General features: G+C 45.9%; 1 protein-coding gene across 4 annotated transcripts in view; it reads right to left on the reverse strand.

Moving 5' to 3' along the window:
* The window catches only part of SPAG16 (sperm associated antigen 16), a 477,747-nt gene that overhangs the window by 149,649 nt on the left and 308,220 nt on the right, over positions 1-19,878 (reverse strand). For all 4 annotated transcript variants that reach the window (XM_077319325.1, XM_077319327.1, XM_077319328.1 and 1 more), the window contains exon 14: positions 4,141-4,206. In XM_077319325.1, the coding sequence (XP_077175440.1) occupies positions 4,141-4,206 (66 nt within the window). The remainder of the gene's footprint in view (positions 1-4,140; positions 4,207-19,878) is intronic.

Here is a 19,878-nt window from a genome sequence, read left to right on the forward strand (position 1 = left end):
GGCTTCATAGAACTGATCAACTTCATCCTCTTCAGCAGCAGTGGTTGGAGCATAGACCAGGATCACTGTGATGTTGAATGGTTTGCCTTGGATTCGAACTAAGATCATTCTGTCATTTTGGGGATTGTATCCCAAGACTGCTTTTCCTACTCTCTTATTGATTATGAAGGCTACTCCATCTCTTCTGCATGATTCTTGTCCACAGTAGTATACCTGATGGTCATCTGAATTAAATTCACCCATTCCTGTCCATTTTAGTTCACTGATTCCTAAAATGTTGATGTTCAGTCTTGTCATTTCTTGTTTAACCACGTCCAGCTTGCCTTGATTCATGGATCTATGGAATAAAAATCTTTACAGCATCGGACTGTCTTTTCGCTACCAGTTACTTCCACAACTGAGCGTCCTTTCGGCTTTGGCCCAGTCGCTTCATTCATTCTGGCGCTACTCGCACTAGCCGTCTGCTCATCCCCAGTAGCATATTGGACACCTTCCGACCTGAGGGGCTCATCTTCGGACGTCATATCGTTTTGCCTTTTGAACTTGTCCATTGGATTTTCATGGCAAAGATACTGGAATGGTTTGCCATTAACTTCTCCTGTTGATCACCTTTTGTCAGAGCTCTCAGCTATGACCTGTCCGTCTTGGGTGGCCCTGCACGGCATAGCTCATAGCTTCACTGAGCTACGCAAGCCCCTTGTCACGGCAAGGCAGCGATCCTTGAAGGGGGTCTTTCATTTTACCCATCAAATTATTTAATAGTAATTTAATCTGGGGCTAATCCGTTTGCCTTGATAGCCATCTGGAGGCCCATGCGCTTTACCCAATTTCATCTTTTTAGTTCTTTTCCCCCCTGTTTTGCTGATGCACATTACTTTGAGAGTTGTGGGAGTTAGATCCTTTCCAGGGGTGATGACCCAGGGCCTGGTCTGGGCCTTTAAGGATCATTTGCCTAGTGTGCAATGCCCAAATAGAATGACCACTAGACTGGAAAAACCTTTTATGTTTTTTTATTCTACTGCAGAAGAACAGAAAGAACACAGGTGGGATGGTCCCGACGTACCTGTGTAGAGAACAATACAGTTGCACAAGACTATATAACTTTCCATTGGAGGCAGGAAAGGTGATGCCCTTACAGGTCAAACCAATAACTTAAAGTCTCTACCCCTGTGCACATCCCACAAGACCACCCTGATGCCACCATGCCAAGTCCCCGGAAAGGTCCCCAAAAGGCCATTTCTGTTCCCCCCCCAGTTCCCTGCCCACCCCCAATGGTTAATATAAACAATTTCAGTTTCTTCCTCTGGCCTTGAGAATAGATCAATAGCCTGACATATCAGTACTGGCAATATTTCAAGAGATAGCCAAGTGCGTCCTTCTCACAAGCAAGGCCTTCTGATGAAGAAAGAGTTCCGGAAGCCGAATTACAGAGATTTGCAAAACGTTACAGAGCTTGCATTTTCACATACAATGTCTTAAACCTCTCATTCATGTTAAACAGGCACTTTAGGTGTCTTAGCATTTCACAGCATAGCAAAAGTTAGAGTTGTTTCACCCCTCACCCCATCGGTGGGGGGGGGGGGGAGATAATCGTTTATTTTTGTTGCTAGGTGCGAAGTAATTTCCGACCCATCGTGACCCCATGGACAATGATCCTCCAGGCCTTCCTGTCCTCTACCATTCCCGGAGTCCATTTAAGTTTGCACCAACTGCTTCAGGGACTCCATCCAGCCACCTCATTCTCTGTCGTCCCCTTCTTCTTTTGCCCTCAATCGCTCCCAGCATTAGGCTCTTCTCTAGGGAGTCCTTCCTTCTCATGAGGTGGCCAAAGTATTTGAGTTTCATCTTCAGGATCTGGCCTTCTAAGGAGCAGGCAGGGGTGATCTCCTCTAGGTCTGACCGGTTTGTTCGCCCTGCAGTCCAAGGGACTCGCAAGAGTCTTCTCCAGCACCAGAGTTCAAAAGCCTCAATTCTTTGACGCTCGGCCTTCCTTATGGTCCAACTTTCACAGCCGTACATTGCAACTGGGAAGACCATAGCCTTGACTAGATGCAGTGATTTACAAATAAGTCCTTCATTTCCTGCATCCTCCCAAAGAGTGTGTCGTTAGTTCCCTGGACTCTGCTTGGTAGTGCAGCATCGGTATGCATTTGTGTGTGTGTGTGTGTGTTTGTGTTTGGGTGTGGGGATCTCAAACACTGTTCTGCCACACTTTGCTCTGGGCTCTGTGCCCATGACTGAAGATATACACGGAATCCTTATCAGCTTTGCAGGTGAGACATGACTGGGAGGGACAGGGGACCAAGCCCTATGAAGATAGGTTGAGGGACTTGGGAATGTTCAGCCTGGAGAAAAGGAGGTTGAGAGGGGACATGATAGCCCTCTTTAAGTATTTGAAAGGTTGTCACTTGGAGGAGGGCAGGATGCTGTTTCTGCTGGCTGCAGAGGAGAGGACACGCAGTAATGGGTTTAAACTTCAAGTACAACGATGTAGGCTAGATTTCAGGAAAAAATTTTCACAGTCAGAGTAGTTCAGCAGTGGAATAGGCTGCCTAAGGAGGTGGTGAGCTCCCCCTCACTGGCAGTCTTCAAGCAAAGGTTGGATACACACTTATCTTGGATGCTTTAGGATGCTTTGGGCTGATCCTGCGTTGAGCAGGGGGTTGGACTAGATGGCCTGTATGGCCCCTTCCAACTCTATGATTCTATGACAGTGAACACCTTAGAAGAGAGAAATGGGATTCAAAACGTTGACAAGCTGGAAAGCTAAGCTGAGAGCAACAAAATGCCATTCAGTGAGGGCAACTGTGAAGTTCAGGGTTTAAGCCAAGAGAAGCAGATGCTCAGGTACATGATGAGGAATACCCGGCTTAACAGTCCAGGTGAAAAGGATCTCAGGGCAGCCGCTGCCTGGAAAGTGAGCACGAGGAAGCGGCATGATGCAGTCAGATGAGGTTTTGGAGCTGCGTTCTAAGAAACATGAGAAATAATGACGCCACTCTAATTGGCACCTGTCAGGCTTCATCTGGAGGACTGATTGCACCTTTAAAAGGAGGAGCACAAACTGGGACTGGTTTGGAGAGGAACAATTAAGATGGCCGGCAGGGTCTGGAAGCAATTCAGTGCAATAATATTTTGAGGAATATCAGTAGGTAGGCTGCAAATTATGCAGACTAACTTGGAGGCAGAATTCATCTTTAGGAGGCTAATTTTATCCAAGAGTGATAAAGTCATCTATCTATGTAGAAAATGGATGCTTCAGATGGTTGATTCCATGGCACCGTAACCCCACAGAGGTCCCCGGCCTCCTCAGACTCTACCTCCAATTCTCCAGGAGTTTCCCAGTCAGGAGATGGCAAGCAACCCTACCTACCTACCCACCCACCCCACACACCCGTCTTCCACCAGTGGCCGCAGGGGGACCTGACAACTGTAGTACTACGGAACGGAGAGAGAGAGGAGCACAAAAACAGCAGGGGCAGAGAGTGGGAAGCAGCTGGAATAAGTCAACAAAGAATGGGACTTCAGGGAAGAGGATTACTTATCAGGTAAATCACAAGTTTGGAGGTAACAATCTAACCCAGAACTAATTTCTGTACTCATCTCCAGTAGAAGGTGGTCCTGGAAGGTAAAAGGCTATTGTTTTGCATGAAAGATACTGTATTTGCTGCCGTGTAAGACCGGGCGTATAAGACGACCCCCCAACATTTCCACTCAAAATATAGAGTTTGTTATATACCCAGCCCGCCCCTGCATCTCCCTGTGACCAGCACTAGTGCGCAAGTGCGCATGTTCGAGCTCTGCGTAGACAAGGGGCAGGCCGGAGTGCCGCTGCTTCCCGCCGAGCAGAACGGGCCAGTCACGCCAAAAAGGCTGGCACCCCTGTCTCGCTGCTGATGACCCGCCGCGGCCACGCTGGATACCACACGATACTGGATGGCATGTAGAATGAGGTGGGCGGGCATCGGGAGGCCACTGTGGGCAGCTCTGTCTATCCCAACTGAAGTGCCCCCAGCGTATAGGATGACCCCCCCCCCACTTGGAGGCATGTTTTTCAGGGGGGAAAAGTAGTCTTATACGCCAGCAAATACAGTATATCCTGCACATGTGACTGCAGTCCTTGATGTATTTATGCCTCACCTTCATGTTGAATGTGGCGTGATTGCAGGAGTGCAGGTGTCCACAGAAAGTCTGAGCGCAGAGCCCCTAGCAAGAAAGAGTGAAGCAAGACAAGTGAGAACAGAGACTCCAAAGAGCTTATTGTCATAAATTACAATTACCAACAATACAAGACAATTCTGGGTCCTAGTTTCAGGAGCTTTTCATGAGAAATCTTTAACAAACTTCATCCCCTCCCTTACTTGGTATGAATATTTCTTAAACCTATTCCATGAGGACAGAGTACGCTCCTGTAGCCTCCCCGAAATCAGATATCCCAGACTGGGCCCCAGTGATGCCTGATGAAGTCAGGGCTTGTATTGATCATAAATACCACAGTCATGAGGACTGTAAGCCTGTCCAAGCCTGGCTTTTGAGTGGAGCAACACCCAAGCTAAGTTTACCTGCTAATTACTCTTCAGAGGACTTTGCTCTTGCTGCAAACATAGAATCATAGAATAATAGAGTTGGAAGGTACCCCATGGGTCATCTAGTCCAACCCCCTGCACTATGCAGGACACTCACATCCCTATTGCTCTTCTAATGTAACCCTTTGCTTCACAGAATCAGCCTCTCCGTCAGATGGCTATCTAGCCTCTGTTTAAAAATTTCCAAAGATGGAGAACCCACCACCTCCCGAGGAAGCCTGTTCCACTGAGGAACCGCTCTAACTGTCAGGAACTTCTTCTGGATGTTTAGACGGAATTTCTTTTGAATTAATTTCATCCCATTGGTTCTGGTCTGTCCCTCTGGGGCAAGAGAGAACAATTCTGCTCCATCCTCCATATGGCACCCTTTTAAATACTTGAAGATGGTTCTCAGATCCCCTCTCAGTCGTCTCCTCTCCAGCCTAAACAGACCAAGCTCCCCCAACCTTTCTTCATATGTCTTGGTCTCCAAACCCCTCACCATCTTTGTTGCCCCCCTCTGGACATGTTCTAGTTTGTCAACATTCCTCTTCAACTGGGGTGCCCCAAACTGAACACAGTACTCCAAGTGAGGCTGAACCCGAGCAGAGTAAAGCGATACCATCACCTCCCGTGATCTGAACACGATACTCCGATTGATATAGCCCAAAATCCCATTTGCCTTTTTAGCCACCGAGTCACACTGCTGACTCATGTTCAATGTATGGTCTACTAAGACTCCTGGATCCTTTTCGCACATGCTACTGCCAAGACAAGTCTCCCCCATCTTATATTGGTGTATTTGGTTTTTCCTACCTAAATGCAGAACTTTACATTTGTCCCTATTGAACTTCATTTTATTCAGTTTAGCCTACGTCTCGAGTTTATCAAGATCATCCTGTATTCTGATTCTGTCTTCAGTTGTGTTTGCTACCGCCCCCAGTTTAGTATCATCTGCAAATTTAATATCCCCTCTAATCCCTCATCCAAATCATGTATAAATATGTTGAACAACACAGGCCCCAGGACAGATCCTTGGGGGACTCCACTTGTCACTCTTTTCCAAGTAGATGCTGAACCATTAACAATATTCAGCCCTGGAAAAGAAGAGGTTGAGATGATTGAGATGAGGCATGATGGCTCTCTTTGAGTATCTGAAAGGCTGTCACTTGGAGGACAGTGAGAAGCAGTTGCTGCTGGCAGCAGAGGAGAGGACCTGCAGTAATGGCTTTAAACTACGCATAGTATGGTACCGTCTAGACCAGGGGTAGTCAAACTGTGGCCCTCCAGATGTCCGTGGACTACAATTCCCAGGAGCCCCTGCCAGCATTCGCTGGTAGGGGCTCCTGGGAATTGTAGTCCACGGACATCTGGAGGGCCGCAGTTTGACTACCCCTGGTCTAGACATTGAAGGCGGAGGGGTGGAATTTCATAGTCATAGTAGTTCAACAGTGTCATGGGCTGCCTAAGGCGGTGGTGAGATCCCCCTCACAGCCTGTCTTTAAACAGTGGCTGGACAGATACTTCTCATGGATTCTTAGTCTGATCCTACATTGAGCAGGGAGGTTGGACTAGATGGTCTGTATGATATCTTCCAACTAGAAGAAAAAATGAAAAGTAATAATTAGCATGTTTTCAGCAGCTGTTTCTCAATTAATCTGAGGCATTTTAGTAAATGTCAACATGTACATCTCCACACGTACATCTCTGTGCACCTAAACTCTGACAGCCTGGACTTCCAGAGGGGAAAAAAACCCATAACAGTGACTTTTGGAATGCACATGGTTTGGTTCTCTTGAGATCCACAAACTGCAAACTAGATCCTAGACTTCTGCATTATGTTTGTGTGTGCTATATCAATATCCCGCCTCCATGTGGGCCCCGAGACTATACAGGGAAACTCTGAAGAAGAACTGAGAATACGAAATCAAAGCCAATAGATAAAGCCCTTAAAGAACAATCTGCTAAGAGTGCCCCTCAAGGCAGCTGTATTCCATTCAATGACACCTGTGTGGGGTGGATGCTTAACGTGCAGCCCTTTTTACAAACCGCACAATAGTTGCCAAACAACAGCAAAGTACGAACAGGACCGGAGAAAACCCTTCTGCGTAGAACCTTTCAGAGACAAATTGGAATGCGACAATTGATATATTTCTGCTTTAGAAAGAGCCCTTCGAAATAGAACAAAGTGCTTCACAAGGGCTTTGGGAGGAGACCAAAGGCTTGTGAGAGGCCAAGATCCTTGAAAAGATACTAGATGGCTCTTTATCAATGGTGCCCTGACCTGGATGGCCTTGGCTAACCTTTACTTGTCAGATCTCAGAACCTAAGTGGGGTCAGCCCTTGGTCAGTATTTGGGGAGGAGAACCACCAAGTTACGCAGAAATAGGCAACAGAACAACTCCTGACTTGGGGACCCTACAGCAGGGATGGCACAACAGTGGGCTTCCAGATGTTCATGTCCAATTCCCATGAACCCCTGACTTGAGGACTCTACAGCAGGGATGGCAGAATTGTGGGTCTCCAGATGTTCATGGCCAATTCCCATGAACCCCTGCTGGCAGGGCATTCATGGGATTTGGAATCCATGGGCATCTGGAGAGCCACAGTATGGCCACCCCTGGCCTACAGGGCCACCATAAATAGGCTGCAACTTGATGACATCCAACACCATGGCAAAGGTAAATGCTTCTGAAGCAGAGTGGGGTTAAAGAGTAGAGATGTGCACCAAGAAAATTTCAGTACAGTTTAGAGTCATCCAAAAAATTTTTGGGTACCTGAACTCGAGTGTCAGTACAGGGATTCGGGTTTGAGTGATTTAAGTGCAAGTGAATCAATTTGGGCTCCAAGGCATTTAAGGACACCTCAGAGCCCACCAAACAGCTGATCCCACTGACAGAAGTCTGGATCAGCTTGGGCTGCAGGGAAGGGGGCTCACAAATTGCCACCTGACACAACCTGATAGTCAGCTGATCCAGGGAGACCTTTCTCTCCCTGGATCAGTTTACGATATGCAGGGTGTGGGCAGTCTGAGTAAACCCAAGCCGCTTTGAGACTCCTCCTGGTAGGGAAAAGTGGCATATAAGAACCAACTCTTCTTCAATAGCAGACACGTTCCGTTCTCATATTTCCCACCCAGACATGGTCCTATCATCTCCACTAGCTTTCAGAGATGCCAAAGCCTCATAGAATCTTAGAGTTGGAAGGTGTCACCAGGGTCATCTAGTCCAACCCCCTTCAGAATGCAGGGAATGAACCACTACCTAAATATGCTGTGGTGCTTCTGAACAAGTGGCCTTCCAACAGTGAAGCCCAAGGAGTGCTTGTTTCACTGCTTTCTGTGGCCCAGGCTTTGCCTGTACTACAGTCTTGAGTTCTTTGCCAGCCTCTCACCACTGCCACTTCCACCCTGGGAGAAACATTGATCTTGTGCCTGCAGAGGAAGCAAGGCACCTCTAGCTGAGGAAATCCAGAGAGAAGAGGAATGATGTTATCAGTTCCAAGCCTGAAGTCCTGTTTATTGACTCGCTCGTTTAAATATTTATACTTCACCTTTCTTGGGGAAGTTTTTGCTTAGCAACTAGACAGTCAAGCATGACAGATAAGCCAGACTTCGAAGATGCTTAACTTACATTGGGAAGCAATCAGGGACTGGATCAGGGAGAACACACCATTCATTACCAGTTCAGCGGAATTGGGAGTCTGGGAGGCCCTGGATAGGGCAAGTTCGCCGTATGAAAGCTCTCCTGAAAAAATCCTCCCCTCCCCCAAAATACTGGTCCTCTGTCATAACCATGATTTATGCTTTTGCCTGGTTCCTGCTGTTAGCAGGTCTTGGTCTGTTATCTCTGCATGAATCTTATGCAGTCCTTTGATCTGTAGACTGGTCTTTTGACCTTGGGTCCTGGTGATTGCTGGGGCAGGTGTGAATGTAGCAAGCCTACAGACTAGGCTCCCTGCCCCTGCTGTGCTGCACCTGGGAACTGCTCTCTCTCCCAGGGACCTTCAGAGCCAACAGAGATACCGATACAGGAATGTGTCCAGAGGAGGGCAACAAAGATGGTGAGGGGTTTGGAGACCAAGACATATGAACAAAGGTTGGGGGAGCTTGGTCTGTTTAGGCTGGAGAGGAGAGAACTGAGAGGGGATCTGATAACCATCTTAAAGTATTTAAAAGGGTGCCATATAGATCAGTGGTCTGCAACCTGCGGGCGGCGGCCCGGTGCCGGGCCACAAAAGCCATGGTGCCGGGCCGCGGTTCTCTCTGCCCGCCCCCCCGCAGTAAAAAACTTCCCAGGCCGCAACCTTGCGGCCCGGGAAGCTTCTTACTGCGTGAGGGGGGAGAGGGAATCAGGGCCGTGCCCGCGCATCACACATGCGCGGCCAGGCCACGCATGCGCACATGCGGCATGTGCAGCCAAAATTGCGCATGCACGGCACTTTTGTGCGATTTCAGCCACGCATTGCGCATGTACGCATGCGCAGGTGCGGCCGCGCATGTGCGATGCGCGGGCGGGGCAGTTGCCATGCCGGTCCCCAGCCTAAAAAAGGTTGGGGACCACTGATCTAGATGATGGAGCAGAGTTGTTCTCTCTTGTCCCAGAGGGACGGACCAGAACCAATCGGATGCAATGAAGTCAAAAGAAATTCCATCTGAACATCTGGTAGAAGTTCATGACAATTAGAGCGGTTTTTCAGTGGAACAGGCTTCCTCGGGAGGAGGTGGGTTCTCCACGAGCCGCCAGGGAGTGGCGGGCAATAAATCGAATAATAATAATCATCATCATCATCATCATCTTTGGAAATTTTTAAACAGAGGCTGGATAGCCATCAGACGGAGAGGCTGATTGTGTGATGGCACAGGCGTGGCAGGTCATAGTAGATGAGCGATTGGGATGTGAGTGTCCTGCATAGTGCAGGGGGTTGGACCAAATGACCCAGGAGGTCCCTTCCAACTCTATTGTTCTATGATTTTATGATTCTATTATTCTATGAGTGGAAGACTGTCTGTTTTATCAACAAAGGATCTTTCTGCCCAAACCTTTTGGCATTGGAGGTGAAGGAGCGAGGATGAAGGGTAGATAAGGGGACAGTTACTTAGGATCTTTATTCTTAAGTGTTAAGTGTATGGTGTTAGGTTCGTTCTCCTTACAAGAAAGAGATTTTCTTCCAATGAAGTCTGCTTATTGGGTGTAATTGACAGACTATCATGTCTTCAAAGACTCATTACCTATTTTGTCTCTGTGTTTTCCCAGAAGAAGGTGGACACATCTAGGGATGGTAGTAGGGCGACGTATAGCGTCTGGGTGGCGGGCTGACATGGAGGCACCTGGCTGCACTGGATGAGTTCAAATCCCCTGGGCTGGATGGTATGCATTCATGAATGCTCAAAGAACTTTCTGGAGAACTTGCAGAACCTTTGCCCATCATCTTTAGGACCTCTTGGAGGACTGGAGAGGTGCCAGAAGACTGGAGGAGAGCAAAGGTTATCCCATTCTTCAAAAAAGGGAGGAGAGATGACCCAAGAAACTACAGGTCAGTGAGTCTGACCTCTATCGAAGGGAAGATAATGGGGAAGATTTTAAAGGGTATAATATGTACACATCTGAAAGACAATGCGGTGATCCTGGAAAATCAGTGTGGATTTGTCTCCAACCTGCCACACCAACCTGGTTTCCTTCTTTGATTGAGTGATGGGCATACTAGATCATGAAAACTCAGTTGGTGTTGTTTGCCTGGTAAGTAAGACTTTTGACAAGTAAGACATTTGACAAGGTTCCCCATGACATTCTGATGGGAAAACTGGAGGACTGCAGACTGGATTCTTCAATAATTCAGTGGATAGGGAACTGATTAGAAAACAACACAGTGGTCAATGATATTTCATTGGATTAGAGGGAGGTGAGCAGTGGGGTGCCACAGGGCTCAGTACTTGGTCTGTTACTTTTCAACATTTTTATCAATGATCTGATGAGGGGGTAGGGGGACTCCTAGTTAAATTTGCAGATGACCCTAAATTAGGTGGAGGTAGAGATAGAGTTCAATGAGATCTGAACATGTTGGAAAGGGGGGAAATGACAACAAGATGCAATTCAATAAGGTCACCAAAATGAGAAGCATAGGAGATAGAGTTCCGGGTAGCAGTGTGAGTGAACAAGATCTTGGGGTACTTGTGGACTGTAAGCTAAACATGAGCAGACAGTCTGTAAATGCAGTCTTGGGCAGTATTAACACAGGAATCACATAACAATTGCAAGATGTCATGGTCACACTGTATACCGCATTGGCCAGACCTAACTGGAGTCCTGTATGCATTTCTGGAAGCCTGACTTCAAAAAGGATGTGGACAAATTGAGAAGGTGCAGAGGAGAGTGATAAGGACGGGCCAGGGGACCAAGCCCTCTGAGGAAAGGTTGAGGGACTTGGGAATGTTTAGCCGGGAGAAGAGGAGGCTGAGAGAAGACATGGTTGCTCTCTTGAAGTATTTGAAAGGTGGTAAGAGGAGGGCAGGGAATGGTTCCTGTTGGCAGCAGAGGGAAGGGCCCACAGTAATGGCTTTAAACTACATGTAGAACAATACCAGCTAGGTATCAGGAAAAAATATTTCACAGTCAGAGTAGTTCAGCAGTGGAGTCAGCTGCCTAAGGAAGTGGTGAGCTCCTCTTAACTGGTGGTCTGTCTTAGTATCTGCCCAGCCACTGCTTGAAGACAGACCACCAGTTAAGAGGAGCTCACCACTTCCTTAGGCAGCTGACTCCACTGCTGAACTACTCTGACTGTGAAATATTTTTTCCTGATACCATAGAATCATAGAATACACAGAAAGTGATTCAGATGTGGAATTGTCTGCCAGAGGATATAGTGATGATCACAAGAATTGAAATATTTAAAAGGGGATTAGACAGATTCTATCAATAGATACTAGTCATGGAAACTGAGAGGTATCTCCACATGTCTGGATCCCAGAGCCAGGCGGCAACACCAGGGGAAGGTCTTGGCCTCTCTGCCCTTTTGTTGGCCAATCAGAGTAATTGGTTGGCCACTGTAGGAGACAGAAAGCTGAACCTCAGTGGTCTGATCCAGCTGGTCTCTTCTCAAGTTCTTACGACAGGGGTAGTCAAACTGCGGCCCTCCAGATGTCCATGGACTACAATTCCCAGGAGCCCCCTGCCAGCAAATGCTGGCAGGGGGCTCCTGGGAATTGTAGTCCATGGACATCTGGAGGGCCGCAGTTTGACTACCCCTGTCTTACGAAGACCACTTCCTCTTTGCCCTATTTCTGACCCTCTGGAGGAACTGGCTGGCTACTGTTTGAGACTAGATGGATCACTGGCCTAATCCACCAGGGCTCTTCTTATGTTCTTAATGCTTTTACCAGTTTAGGGTATTCTGTCAACTGGGGCCATTCCTGGAGTGCACAGGATGTGGCTAAAGTCATGCATACTTTAGTAACACCTATGTTAGACTATTGTAATGTTCATTACATGGAGGTGCCCCTGAAGGTGATCTGGTTCAGAATATGGTAGCAATGTTGTTGACGGGAGCTCAGCACAATGACTGCTATATCAACTATACGTAGCCATAAGCATTTTGAATTTGAGAAACCTGAAGGACCTTTGGAGGGAATCTCTGTGAAGGCCATCTCAGGCTCAGTCTGGAGCCTGTGGAACACCAGGAATTATGCCTGGCCCCTTGACTAAAGGACTTCTGGTTGTTTGTTGGCTTGCTTCTGTAGGCCTTGTATTTATGTGTTCACCTTATTCTAGCTAACAAACACAGTGGTCCAAGTGGGTCGCTGTGTTGGTCTGAAGCAACAGGACAAAGTTTGAATCCATCTTGGGGCACCTTTTTTAAAAAAAATATTTATTATTATATTTATATGACACCCTCCCCTGAGGCTCAGGGCGGTTTACATGGAACTAACGAAAAACAGTACAGGTAACATGATAAATTGAACAATAACAATACAGTCAAAAAGGTAGAACAATATAATAATGGAACAAACATGGTAAGAACATCCATTTCACTGTAACCTACTGATGGCCCCATGGGATGGGCATATCGGTGGTGGCTTTTGTAGGAGGGGGCTCAGGGGCCAATGGAAGGTGATTGAATTCAGGTCGACCTCAACCAAATGCCTGGTGGAAGAGCTCCCTTTTGAAGGCCCTGCGGAACTGTCTAAGTTTGAAATTGTTCAACGTTGAAGACCAGCAGATTTTAATTCTGTGTAAAAGCTTTTGTGGGCTTCCTCAGATACAACTTCCTCAGATACAATTGTATGGACTGGCAATTCCCATGTCATATCTGAGAGAGTATGTGCACATGAAACATCAACCCAGAATAAAATATGGTTTGTCTTAAAGTGGACTCCAAATACTGTGTTTATTTGTTTCCCAGACACTGGTGTTGGCCTACCCAGTTGTTTTACAGTGAGGATGAATGTATGTGGACACCCAAGGGAATGCCTTTGTTTCTCCCGCTGGGTCTTTCAATATGATTTACACAGCCCTTCCTCGAAAATGGCCAGACATTTATGGCATTCCTCTAATGCCATCAATTATTCCAGCTATCAATGGCTTCTCAACTGTGTGCAGTTTGGGGCCTCTGAACTGGCTGAGCACAGCACAAGGAGAGTTATTGTCTAAGTCCCAAAGATCTCAGCTGTTCTTCTCCTAATTAGGAAAGGAAGAAAAACAGAATGTGTTTGTCAGCCGAGATACTGAGCTTGAACAAAGACAAATTAAGCAAACCTTTAAGGCTCTTGGTTAAATCCCTTGAAACAAAGGTTTAGAGAAGAAATGCTGACAGGACACATCTGTGTTATTATAATATAACCTGATGTCAATATGAATGTTTCATGAATTAGGAAGCCGGAAAAGCTCGGCTTTGTTCTTAAGATAAAAGTGAGCTCTGTTTTGGAGGGTTTATATATATATATATATATCTCAAGACTTGCCATTTCTAAACTCTTTCACAAAAGCAGTGTTTGACTACACAGAGAGATTGTTTCCTAAGTAAAGTCCTACAAGATTTATCAACCTCTAACTTTGAAAAAAAGTTGAACAAGCTAGTTGGGAGGGGGGGGGCAGTTAGGATCTGAAGCAATTCTTTTCCCCCTCATGACTTCTTAAAACAGGAAAGAGAATGTGCTGTCTCTTTCAGATATGCCCCACAGGAGACAGCTTTACTTATTAATTTTTCCTGTGAATACAAACACGACAGGCATTCAGTACACGATCGTGGGCTTCACCCCCTATCAACATGAACGGGGCCGAGTCCCAAAACTCATCCATTATGGGAATTGATATAGAAGTACGTTTAAAAAAAACGACATATTTTTATTTTAAAAAAACGACATATCACATGCTGTCAATTATCAACCTCATCAGACCATACAGCCCATTGACTATAGCCAAGCATGACGGCAACATGTGATCCACCGCCTTGGAAAGAGACCTATATCTGAAAGATTGACAACAGGCGCTCTGCCTGTCACAGCGCACACCCAGTGAAGTGGCACGCAGATGGATAAAGCCAGACTTGGCACTCAGAATCAACCTAGAACGAGAGTACCAGCAGACATTGCCCATGGCAGGTTTTCTCAACAAGGTTTTCAAGAAATCCTGGGGTTTCTTGACAGCTCTGGAAGAGTTTCTAGAATGGGAGGGAGCTTTTAAATTTCTTAAAGATTTATCAGGGGATAAGACCATATATGGCCATGTTGATCCCCCCCCCCAAAATGGCCAGTGTTGGTTCTGGAAGGGGGGGGAAGGGGTATGTCCACAGCTCTGCTCCCCAACCATATTCTGCACGATGCCACTACTTGGGTTGCTCGAAGCCTGAAGGATGTTTCAAGGGTTTCCCAGTGATAAAAAAAATGAGGAAGGCTGGCTTATAGTATGCAGCTCAAAACAATCTAAGACATCATCTGCGAACTACACAGCTTACTTAACAGGCATGGAGCACCCTGGCCTTGGGCATAAGCCCTTTCCGTGACAATGGGCACATCAGTGAGGCTCCATCAACTAACAGAGACACAAATCAGGGTTTAGATACAGGAACAAATAAAGATACAAATTCAGCCCATTCACAAAATTATGGTTGATGCTGGCCTGTTCATAAGGTCCCGAGACACAGCAATAAAATCTGCACTAACAACTCTTTCAAAAATGCACCCCATGCAAATCTGCATTTAGGCATTCGAGGCCGAAGACTTCACTTTCTCCTTTAACTTTATTGTGCTTAGCCAATTACTGGATCCCCCTGCCACCCCACATCTAGGCATCTAGTAGATATATCCCCAAAACATAAAAAGCCATACAAAACAAATTCACAAACTGAGTGAAATGATGAATGTGAAGAAATATTTTGTTAAAGCTCTATGATGTTTCCCCAGCAGCCTTTTTCAAACTTTTTATCATTGAGAAACCTCTAAAACATTCTTCAGAATTCAAGAAACCCCAGAAATGGCAGGCACAAGCAGGCAGAATATTGTTAGGAAACATAGCTGTGTATATGGCCACCTGGAGCCCCTCTCCTTCTTATCCCCTCCAGACCCATCACTGGTCATTTGGGGAGGGGGTCAACATGACTATATACAGTCTAACCCCGCACCCATTCAGGAAACCCTTCCATGGCTATTGAGAAACCCCAGGATTTCACGAAAGCTTTCTCCACGGTTATGTATCAAGGACAAAGTTATTTTGATAGTTATCACTGTTTGGATGATGAGAATGGTGGGGACCACCTGGAACAGTATAGACATTCTCAATTAGCACAACCTTAAAACCTCAGTTTCCCCCACTCCATACTGTATTTTGCTACAACTAGGAACTTAACAAGAACCTGTGTGGGCTCAATGCTTCAAACATGAAATAAAGTTCATACGGTAAGGCTTGTGAACTAGTTTCTTTTATTTCTCGTTAGGCCTTGTAAAAAGGCAGACAGGGTTTTCGGACTGATGCTCTGCTTCATTCTCTTCGTCAGATAAGGGCTTGTTTGTTTAATTGTTCCACAAAGGGAATCACTGCCAGTAACTTTTGACTTAAGGAGTCTGACTTGCCACAGCATACAATTGTGCTCCAGTCACAGAAGTGGGAAACACAACTAGGAATTGAGCCAGAATTATGAACAAAATCGCCCATCATTTTCTTGTGTAAAAAATCTCCGGCTGGGCTGTATCACTGCAGACTACTAAGAGGCTGTGAGCATGCAATCAATATGAACAAAATCCCCAAAGTGAAGTAAGCTAGCTCTTCAGGCAGCAAGCTTCTCTATAAGATGCTGTTCTGTGTGCAGGGATATTTTTTTTTTTTTGGGGGGGGGGGTCTCCTGAACAATCAGATGAGCTCCCATATGCCCAAATTCAAACTGACTAATTCTGTCAACTCTGTTTCAGGGGGTAGCCATGATGGTCTACAGAAAGGCACCTGGGCTGAATCTGCACTTACTTTATTTAGTCCTGTTGAATTCAGATCGATTTGAGCTCGGGTCTTCCTGATTATTCCCCCCCCCCCCCCATATCTGAAACAGAAAGTGCTCTGCACTTGATTCGGGGAGGGCGGAGGATTTCTCCTCCTTCGTTTGACTGCCGGTGGAGAATCAGCCGGAGGCTCCCCAGGGCGGGGGGGGGGGGGGGGGGAGCCTGGAGCCGTCTCCTTGTGCTTTCTTTCTCATGCTAATGCCAGCCTCTCACTCTGGGACTTACAGGGAATCTGATCCATCTCACAGGGAAAGCTTGCAGCCGTCCTTTTGAAATAGGAGGCTTGTCTAAACTGCAGAGACTGGAAGGTAAACGCCACCCCCTCCCCTCTCCTCTCCGAGTTTGCAATAACGTTCATTAAAAAAGAAAAACGAAAGCCAGCTATCCAGCAGCTTCTCAGAGAAGAGGCAAATCCCAGAGGGAAACAAATCCCAGAGGGAAACAAAGAGAAACAATACATCTTGGGAGGAAAGTTTCGAAACCAGAAGCATTTGAATGGACTCCCTGAGCAATTGGAGGCTCGGCAGCTTTTACTTCGGGGAAACGCAAACAGCTGCATATTTTAGAAATGCGATTTTTAATTTATCCAGGGTTAAAAGCACTCCAGGAAATCGCGAAGAAAAGGTAGGGTCACTCCGGATCAATCATTTCTGTTGCAGTGGGAATATTTAAATCGCCCCAATTCAAAACGGAAACCGCATTCCGTGTAGAAGGCAGGGACTGAATCGACCTGGAAGTGCAATAAAAGCTCCGTGCAGCTTACACCCTGGAGTCCAGGAGCACCTTAGAAAACAGCAAGACTTGGGTGGTTGGGGATGAGCTTTCAAGTGTCAAAGCTTTGTATCTGGCAAAGGGAGTTTTGACTCTTGAAAGTTCATCCCCCTCCCGATTTTTTTTCTATCTCTAAGGTACAAGTGGACTTGAGTCTAGCTGGAACTCTGTGAGAACAAAGGAACTCTAGGAGAACTAAGCCAAGGGCCTTGTTCTCACCTTAGCCATGTCTTCGTATTTTTTTTGCCTCCATCGCTTATAGTCTTGCAGAAGCCATCTATTGCGTAAACATTGTTTCAAGAAGGAGAAAATGGAGAACTGACTCCTCATCGTCTGCGGGCAACAAGCATGTCATCGACAGGTGTACAAGAAATTACAAACCTGAGGCCCAGTCACTGTGAGGTCAATGACCTTACTGTTGCAGGTTAAGGAACAGGGGTCTGATTAACAAAAGCCAGACTCTCCATTAGATCGTAAAAATAGCCAAGGCAGCTTGTGCAGAATCGATCACAGCCTTTAAAACCTTTGCAAAATCTGTGTTTAATTAAAATCTTTTTAATATGCAAATGAACACTAATCAGTAATCACCCTCATTTTTTATTGTTAGTCTGCCTGTGGGTGCTCTAAAGAGCTCTCAATAGCTTCAGCTGCAGATATGTTTAATGAAATCACAGTTGCTATTGCTTTATTTATTTATTTATTTTACAAGGGACAACAACAGCGGAAACAGTTCAGCTGTGAACATGCTGCAGCTTTCAAAACTGCTTTTATTTTGACAGTTTAGCCGTGAAGGTTTTTTTTAAAAAAAGGGTTCAGTGAAGCAAAAATCTCACTACAATATTATACGTTCCTTCATGCATTTTTATATAGTGTATATTAATTAAAGCACTTTTCATCTCAGTAAAACCCTTTGGAACTTCTTTGGATGAAAAAAAAATCTGCCCTTTTCACTGTGATGATAGTTTACACAGTGTGGACAACTAACAATTAGACACTGACATTATGTCCTAATTCCTCCCTCACAGTTTTCAAGGCTTGTTATGCATACACAATTTACTTTTGATTTTCACAGAGGTTGAGTCCAGCTTTTCTCCCCTCTGGTTTTTCTTAAGAATCCTAGAAATACTTTGCACAATAAGAGAAACACCAGTCTTGTGGTGCCAAAATTGTGTGTGTGTGTGTACGTGTGTACATGTGTAGCAAGGCTGGTCTCTCCTTATTGGCCAGTTTTGTGCTGGGCATGTTAGCAGAATGTTCTTAGCGGAAAGTTAGTTGTTCTCCCCCCTTCATCAGCATAGAAACTCCATTAATACTTACATTTTCCCTCATGTAAATGTTGGTGGTTTTTTTTCCAAGTAGGATGAGTCTATCAATATGAGTTTATTGCTAAACCGAGATCGCTAGGGGAAAATTATTGACTGGGAAAGGTTGAGGTATACGTGGGAGTTATTTCAAAACTTTGCATGGGTGCACCCACACGCAGACTGTGCTAGCAAGCACTTTCCCACAAAATGTGGCATTAATCCCCCCTCCCATCTAGGCAACCCTATAGCTCTCAAAAGTCAAAGAATAAACCGAACAAAATAAACCATTGTGAATGCTCTCTGTCCCTTGTACTTCCTCACAATGTTATGATTATCAGTTGCCCCCAAATTCTACCAGGCTCTAATAGGCATGTCATTAATGTGTGAAACTTCTTAAATCATGTAGAAAAACAAGGCAGCAGATCTCTTTGCAGTCAGCAGAATTCTGATGGGTATTTTATTATCAGCAATTGGCTTTGAATAAAGAAATGCACAGGAAGGAATGGACCTGCCAAGCAGGCTGTGGCAAGACTATACAAAGCCATGAACAATACTGTCAACTTCAGGGCAAGGATTATTAAGAAGGGTCACTGAGGAAAAAAACTCCCCCTGTGGCAGGTGCCCCAGAGGCACTGCCCATTGCATTTCACTAGAAAATGTTGGTTCCACCTCAGTTTGGAGCCAGACCCTGTTTCTTTTTTCTTAAGCATTTACCTTGAAAGCATTTCAAATATTTCCTGTCCCTTTGACAAGTTTCCTTTCTCAAACATTTGGCCCAAGAGGGATAAGAAACATGCTACTTGAGTTCCCTAAAACAGAAGGGTGCCCTACCCTGAATAGCCCAGGCTGGCCTGATCCTGCTATGTACGGGAAGCTAAGCAGGGTCAGACCAGGGCCTTTTCCACACCAGGAAAACGGGGCTAATTTCCACTTCCAGATGACATCGGCAAACGAGGGCCCATGTCGTGCCAGGCCTGGGACCTCCCCGGACTGGTGCTAACATCCTTTGGAAGCGGAAATTGGCCCCGTGAATGGACTGGCGATGAGTCAGGCCAGATTCCTGGTGCAGAAAAGGTCCCAATTACTACTTGGATGAGAGACCAAGCTCAAAATGGGTTAGTCTGTCTGCAGCAGGAGAAAAGAGCAAGAGTCAAGTAGCACCTTAACAACGAACAGAATTCGTAGCAGACTTCTTTCAGAAGTCACTCCTCACTTCTTCAGTCAGATCAAGATGGGTGGCTGCATAAGTCTGCCTACAGCAGGAGAAAAGAACACCTCCAGGAGCACCTTCAAGAGTGAACAACATTTGTGACAGGGGAGGAGCTTTCATGAGTCACCACTCACTTCTTTAGGTTAAGGTGACCAGATTTTAACATTGGTAAAGTGGGACACCAATGACCGGGGGGGGGGGGGGGCGGTACTTGATTTAAAATTTGGTCTATATGGAGCAACAAAAAGTTTCATAGAATGCATAGAACGGAAGAATAGTATTGTAATATATATATTTTTAAATTTCAACATAAGTACAATTTGCCAGGTACCCCCAGATGTCCCTCCAAAAGTGGGACAATCTGGTCACCTTACTTTAGGTCGAGCAAGGTGGCCAGCCATGTTAGTCCATCTGTAGCAAGAGCACCTTCAAGACTAACACAACTTGTGGCAGGGGAGAAGCTTTCAGGAGTCACTGTTCAGGTCTTCAGATACAACACTGAGGATGTCCATGGTTACAGCACAGAGGCTGGCAATGGAGAATCAC

Source organism: Paroedura picta, chromosome 2 (assembly GCF_049243985.1).
Source record: "Paroedura picta isolate Pp20150507F chromosome 2, Ppicta_v3.0, whole genome shotgun sequence".
Classification (NCBI taxonomy): domain Eukaryota; kingdom Metazoa; phylum Chordata; class Lepidosauria; order Squamata; family Gekkonidae; genus Paroedura; species Paroedura picta.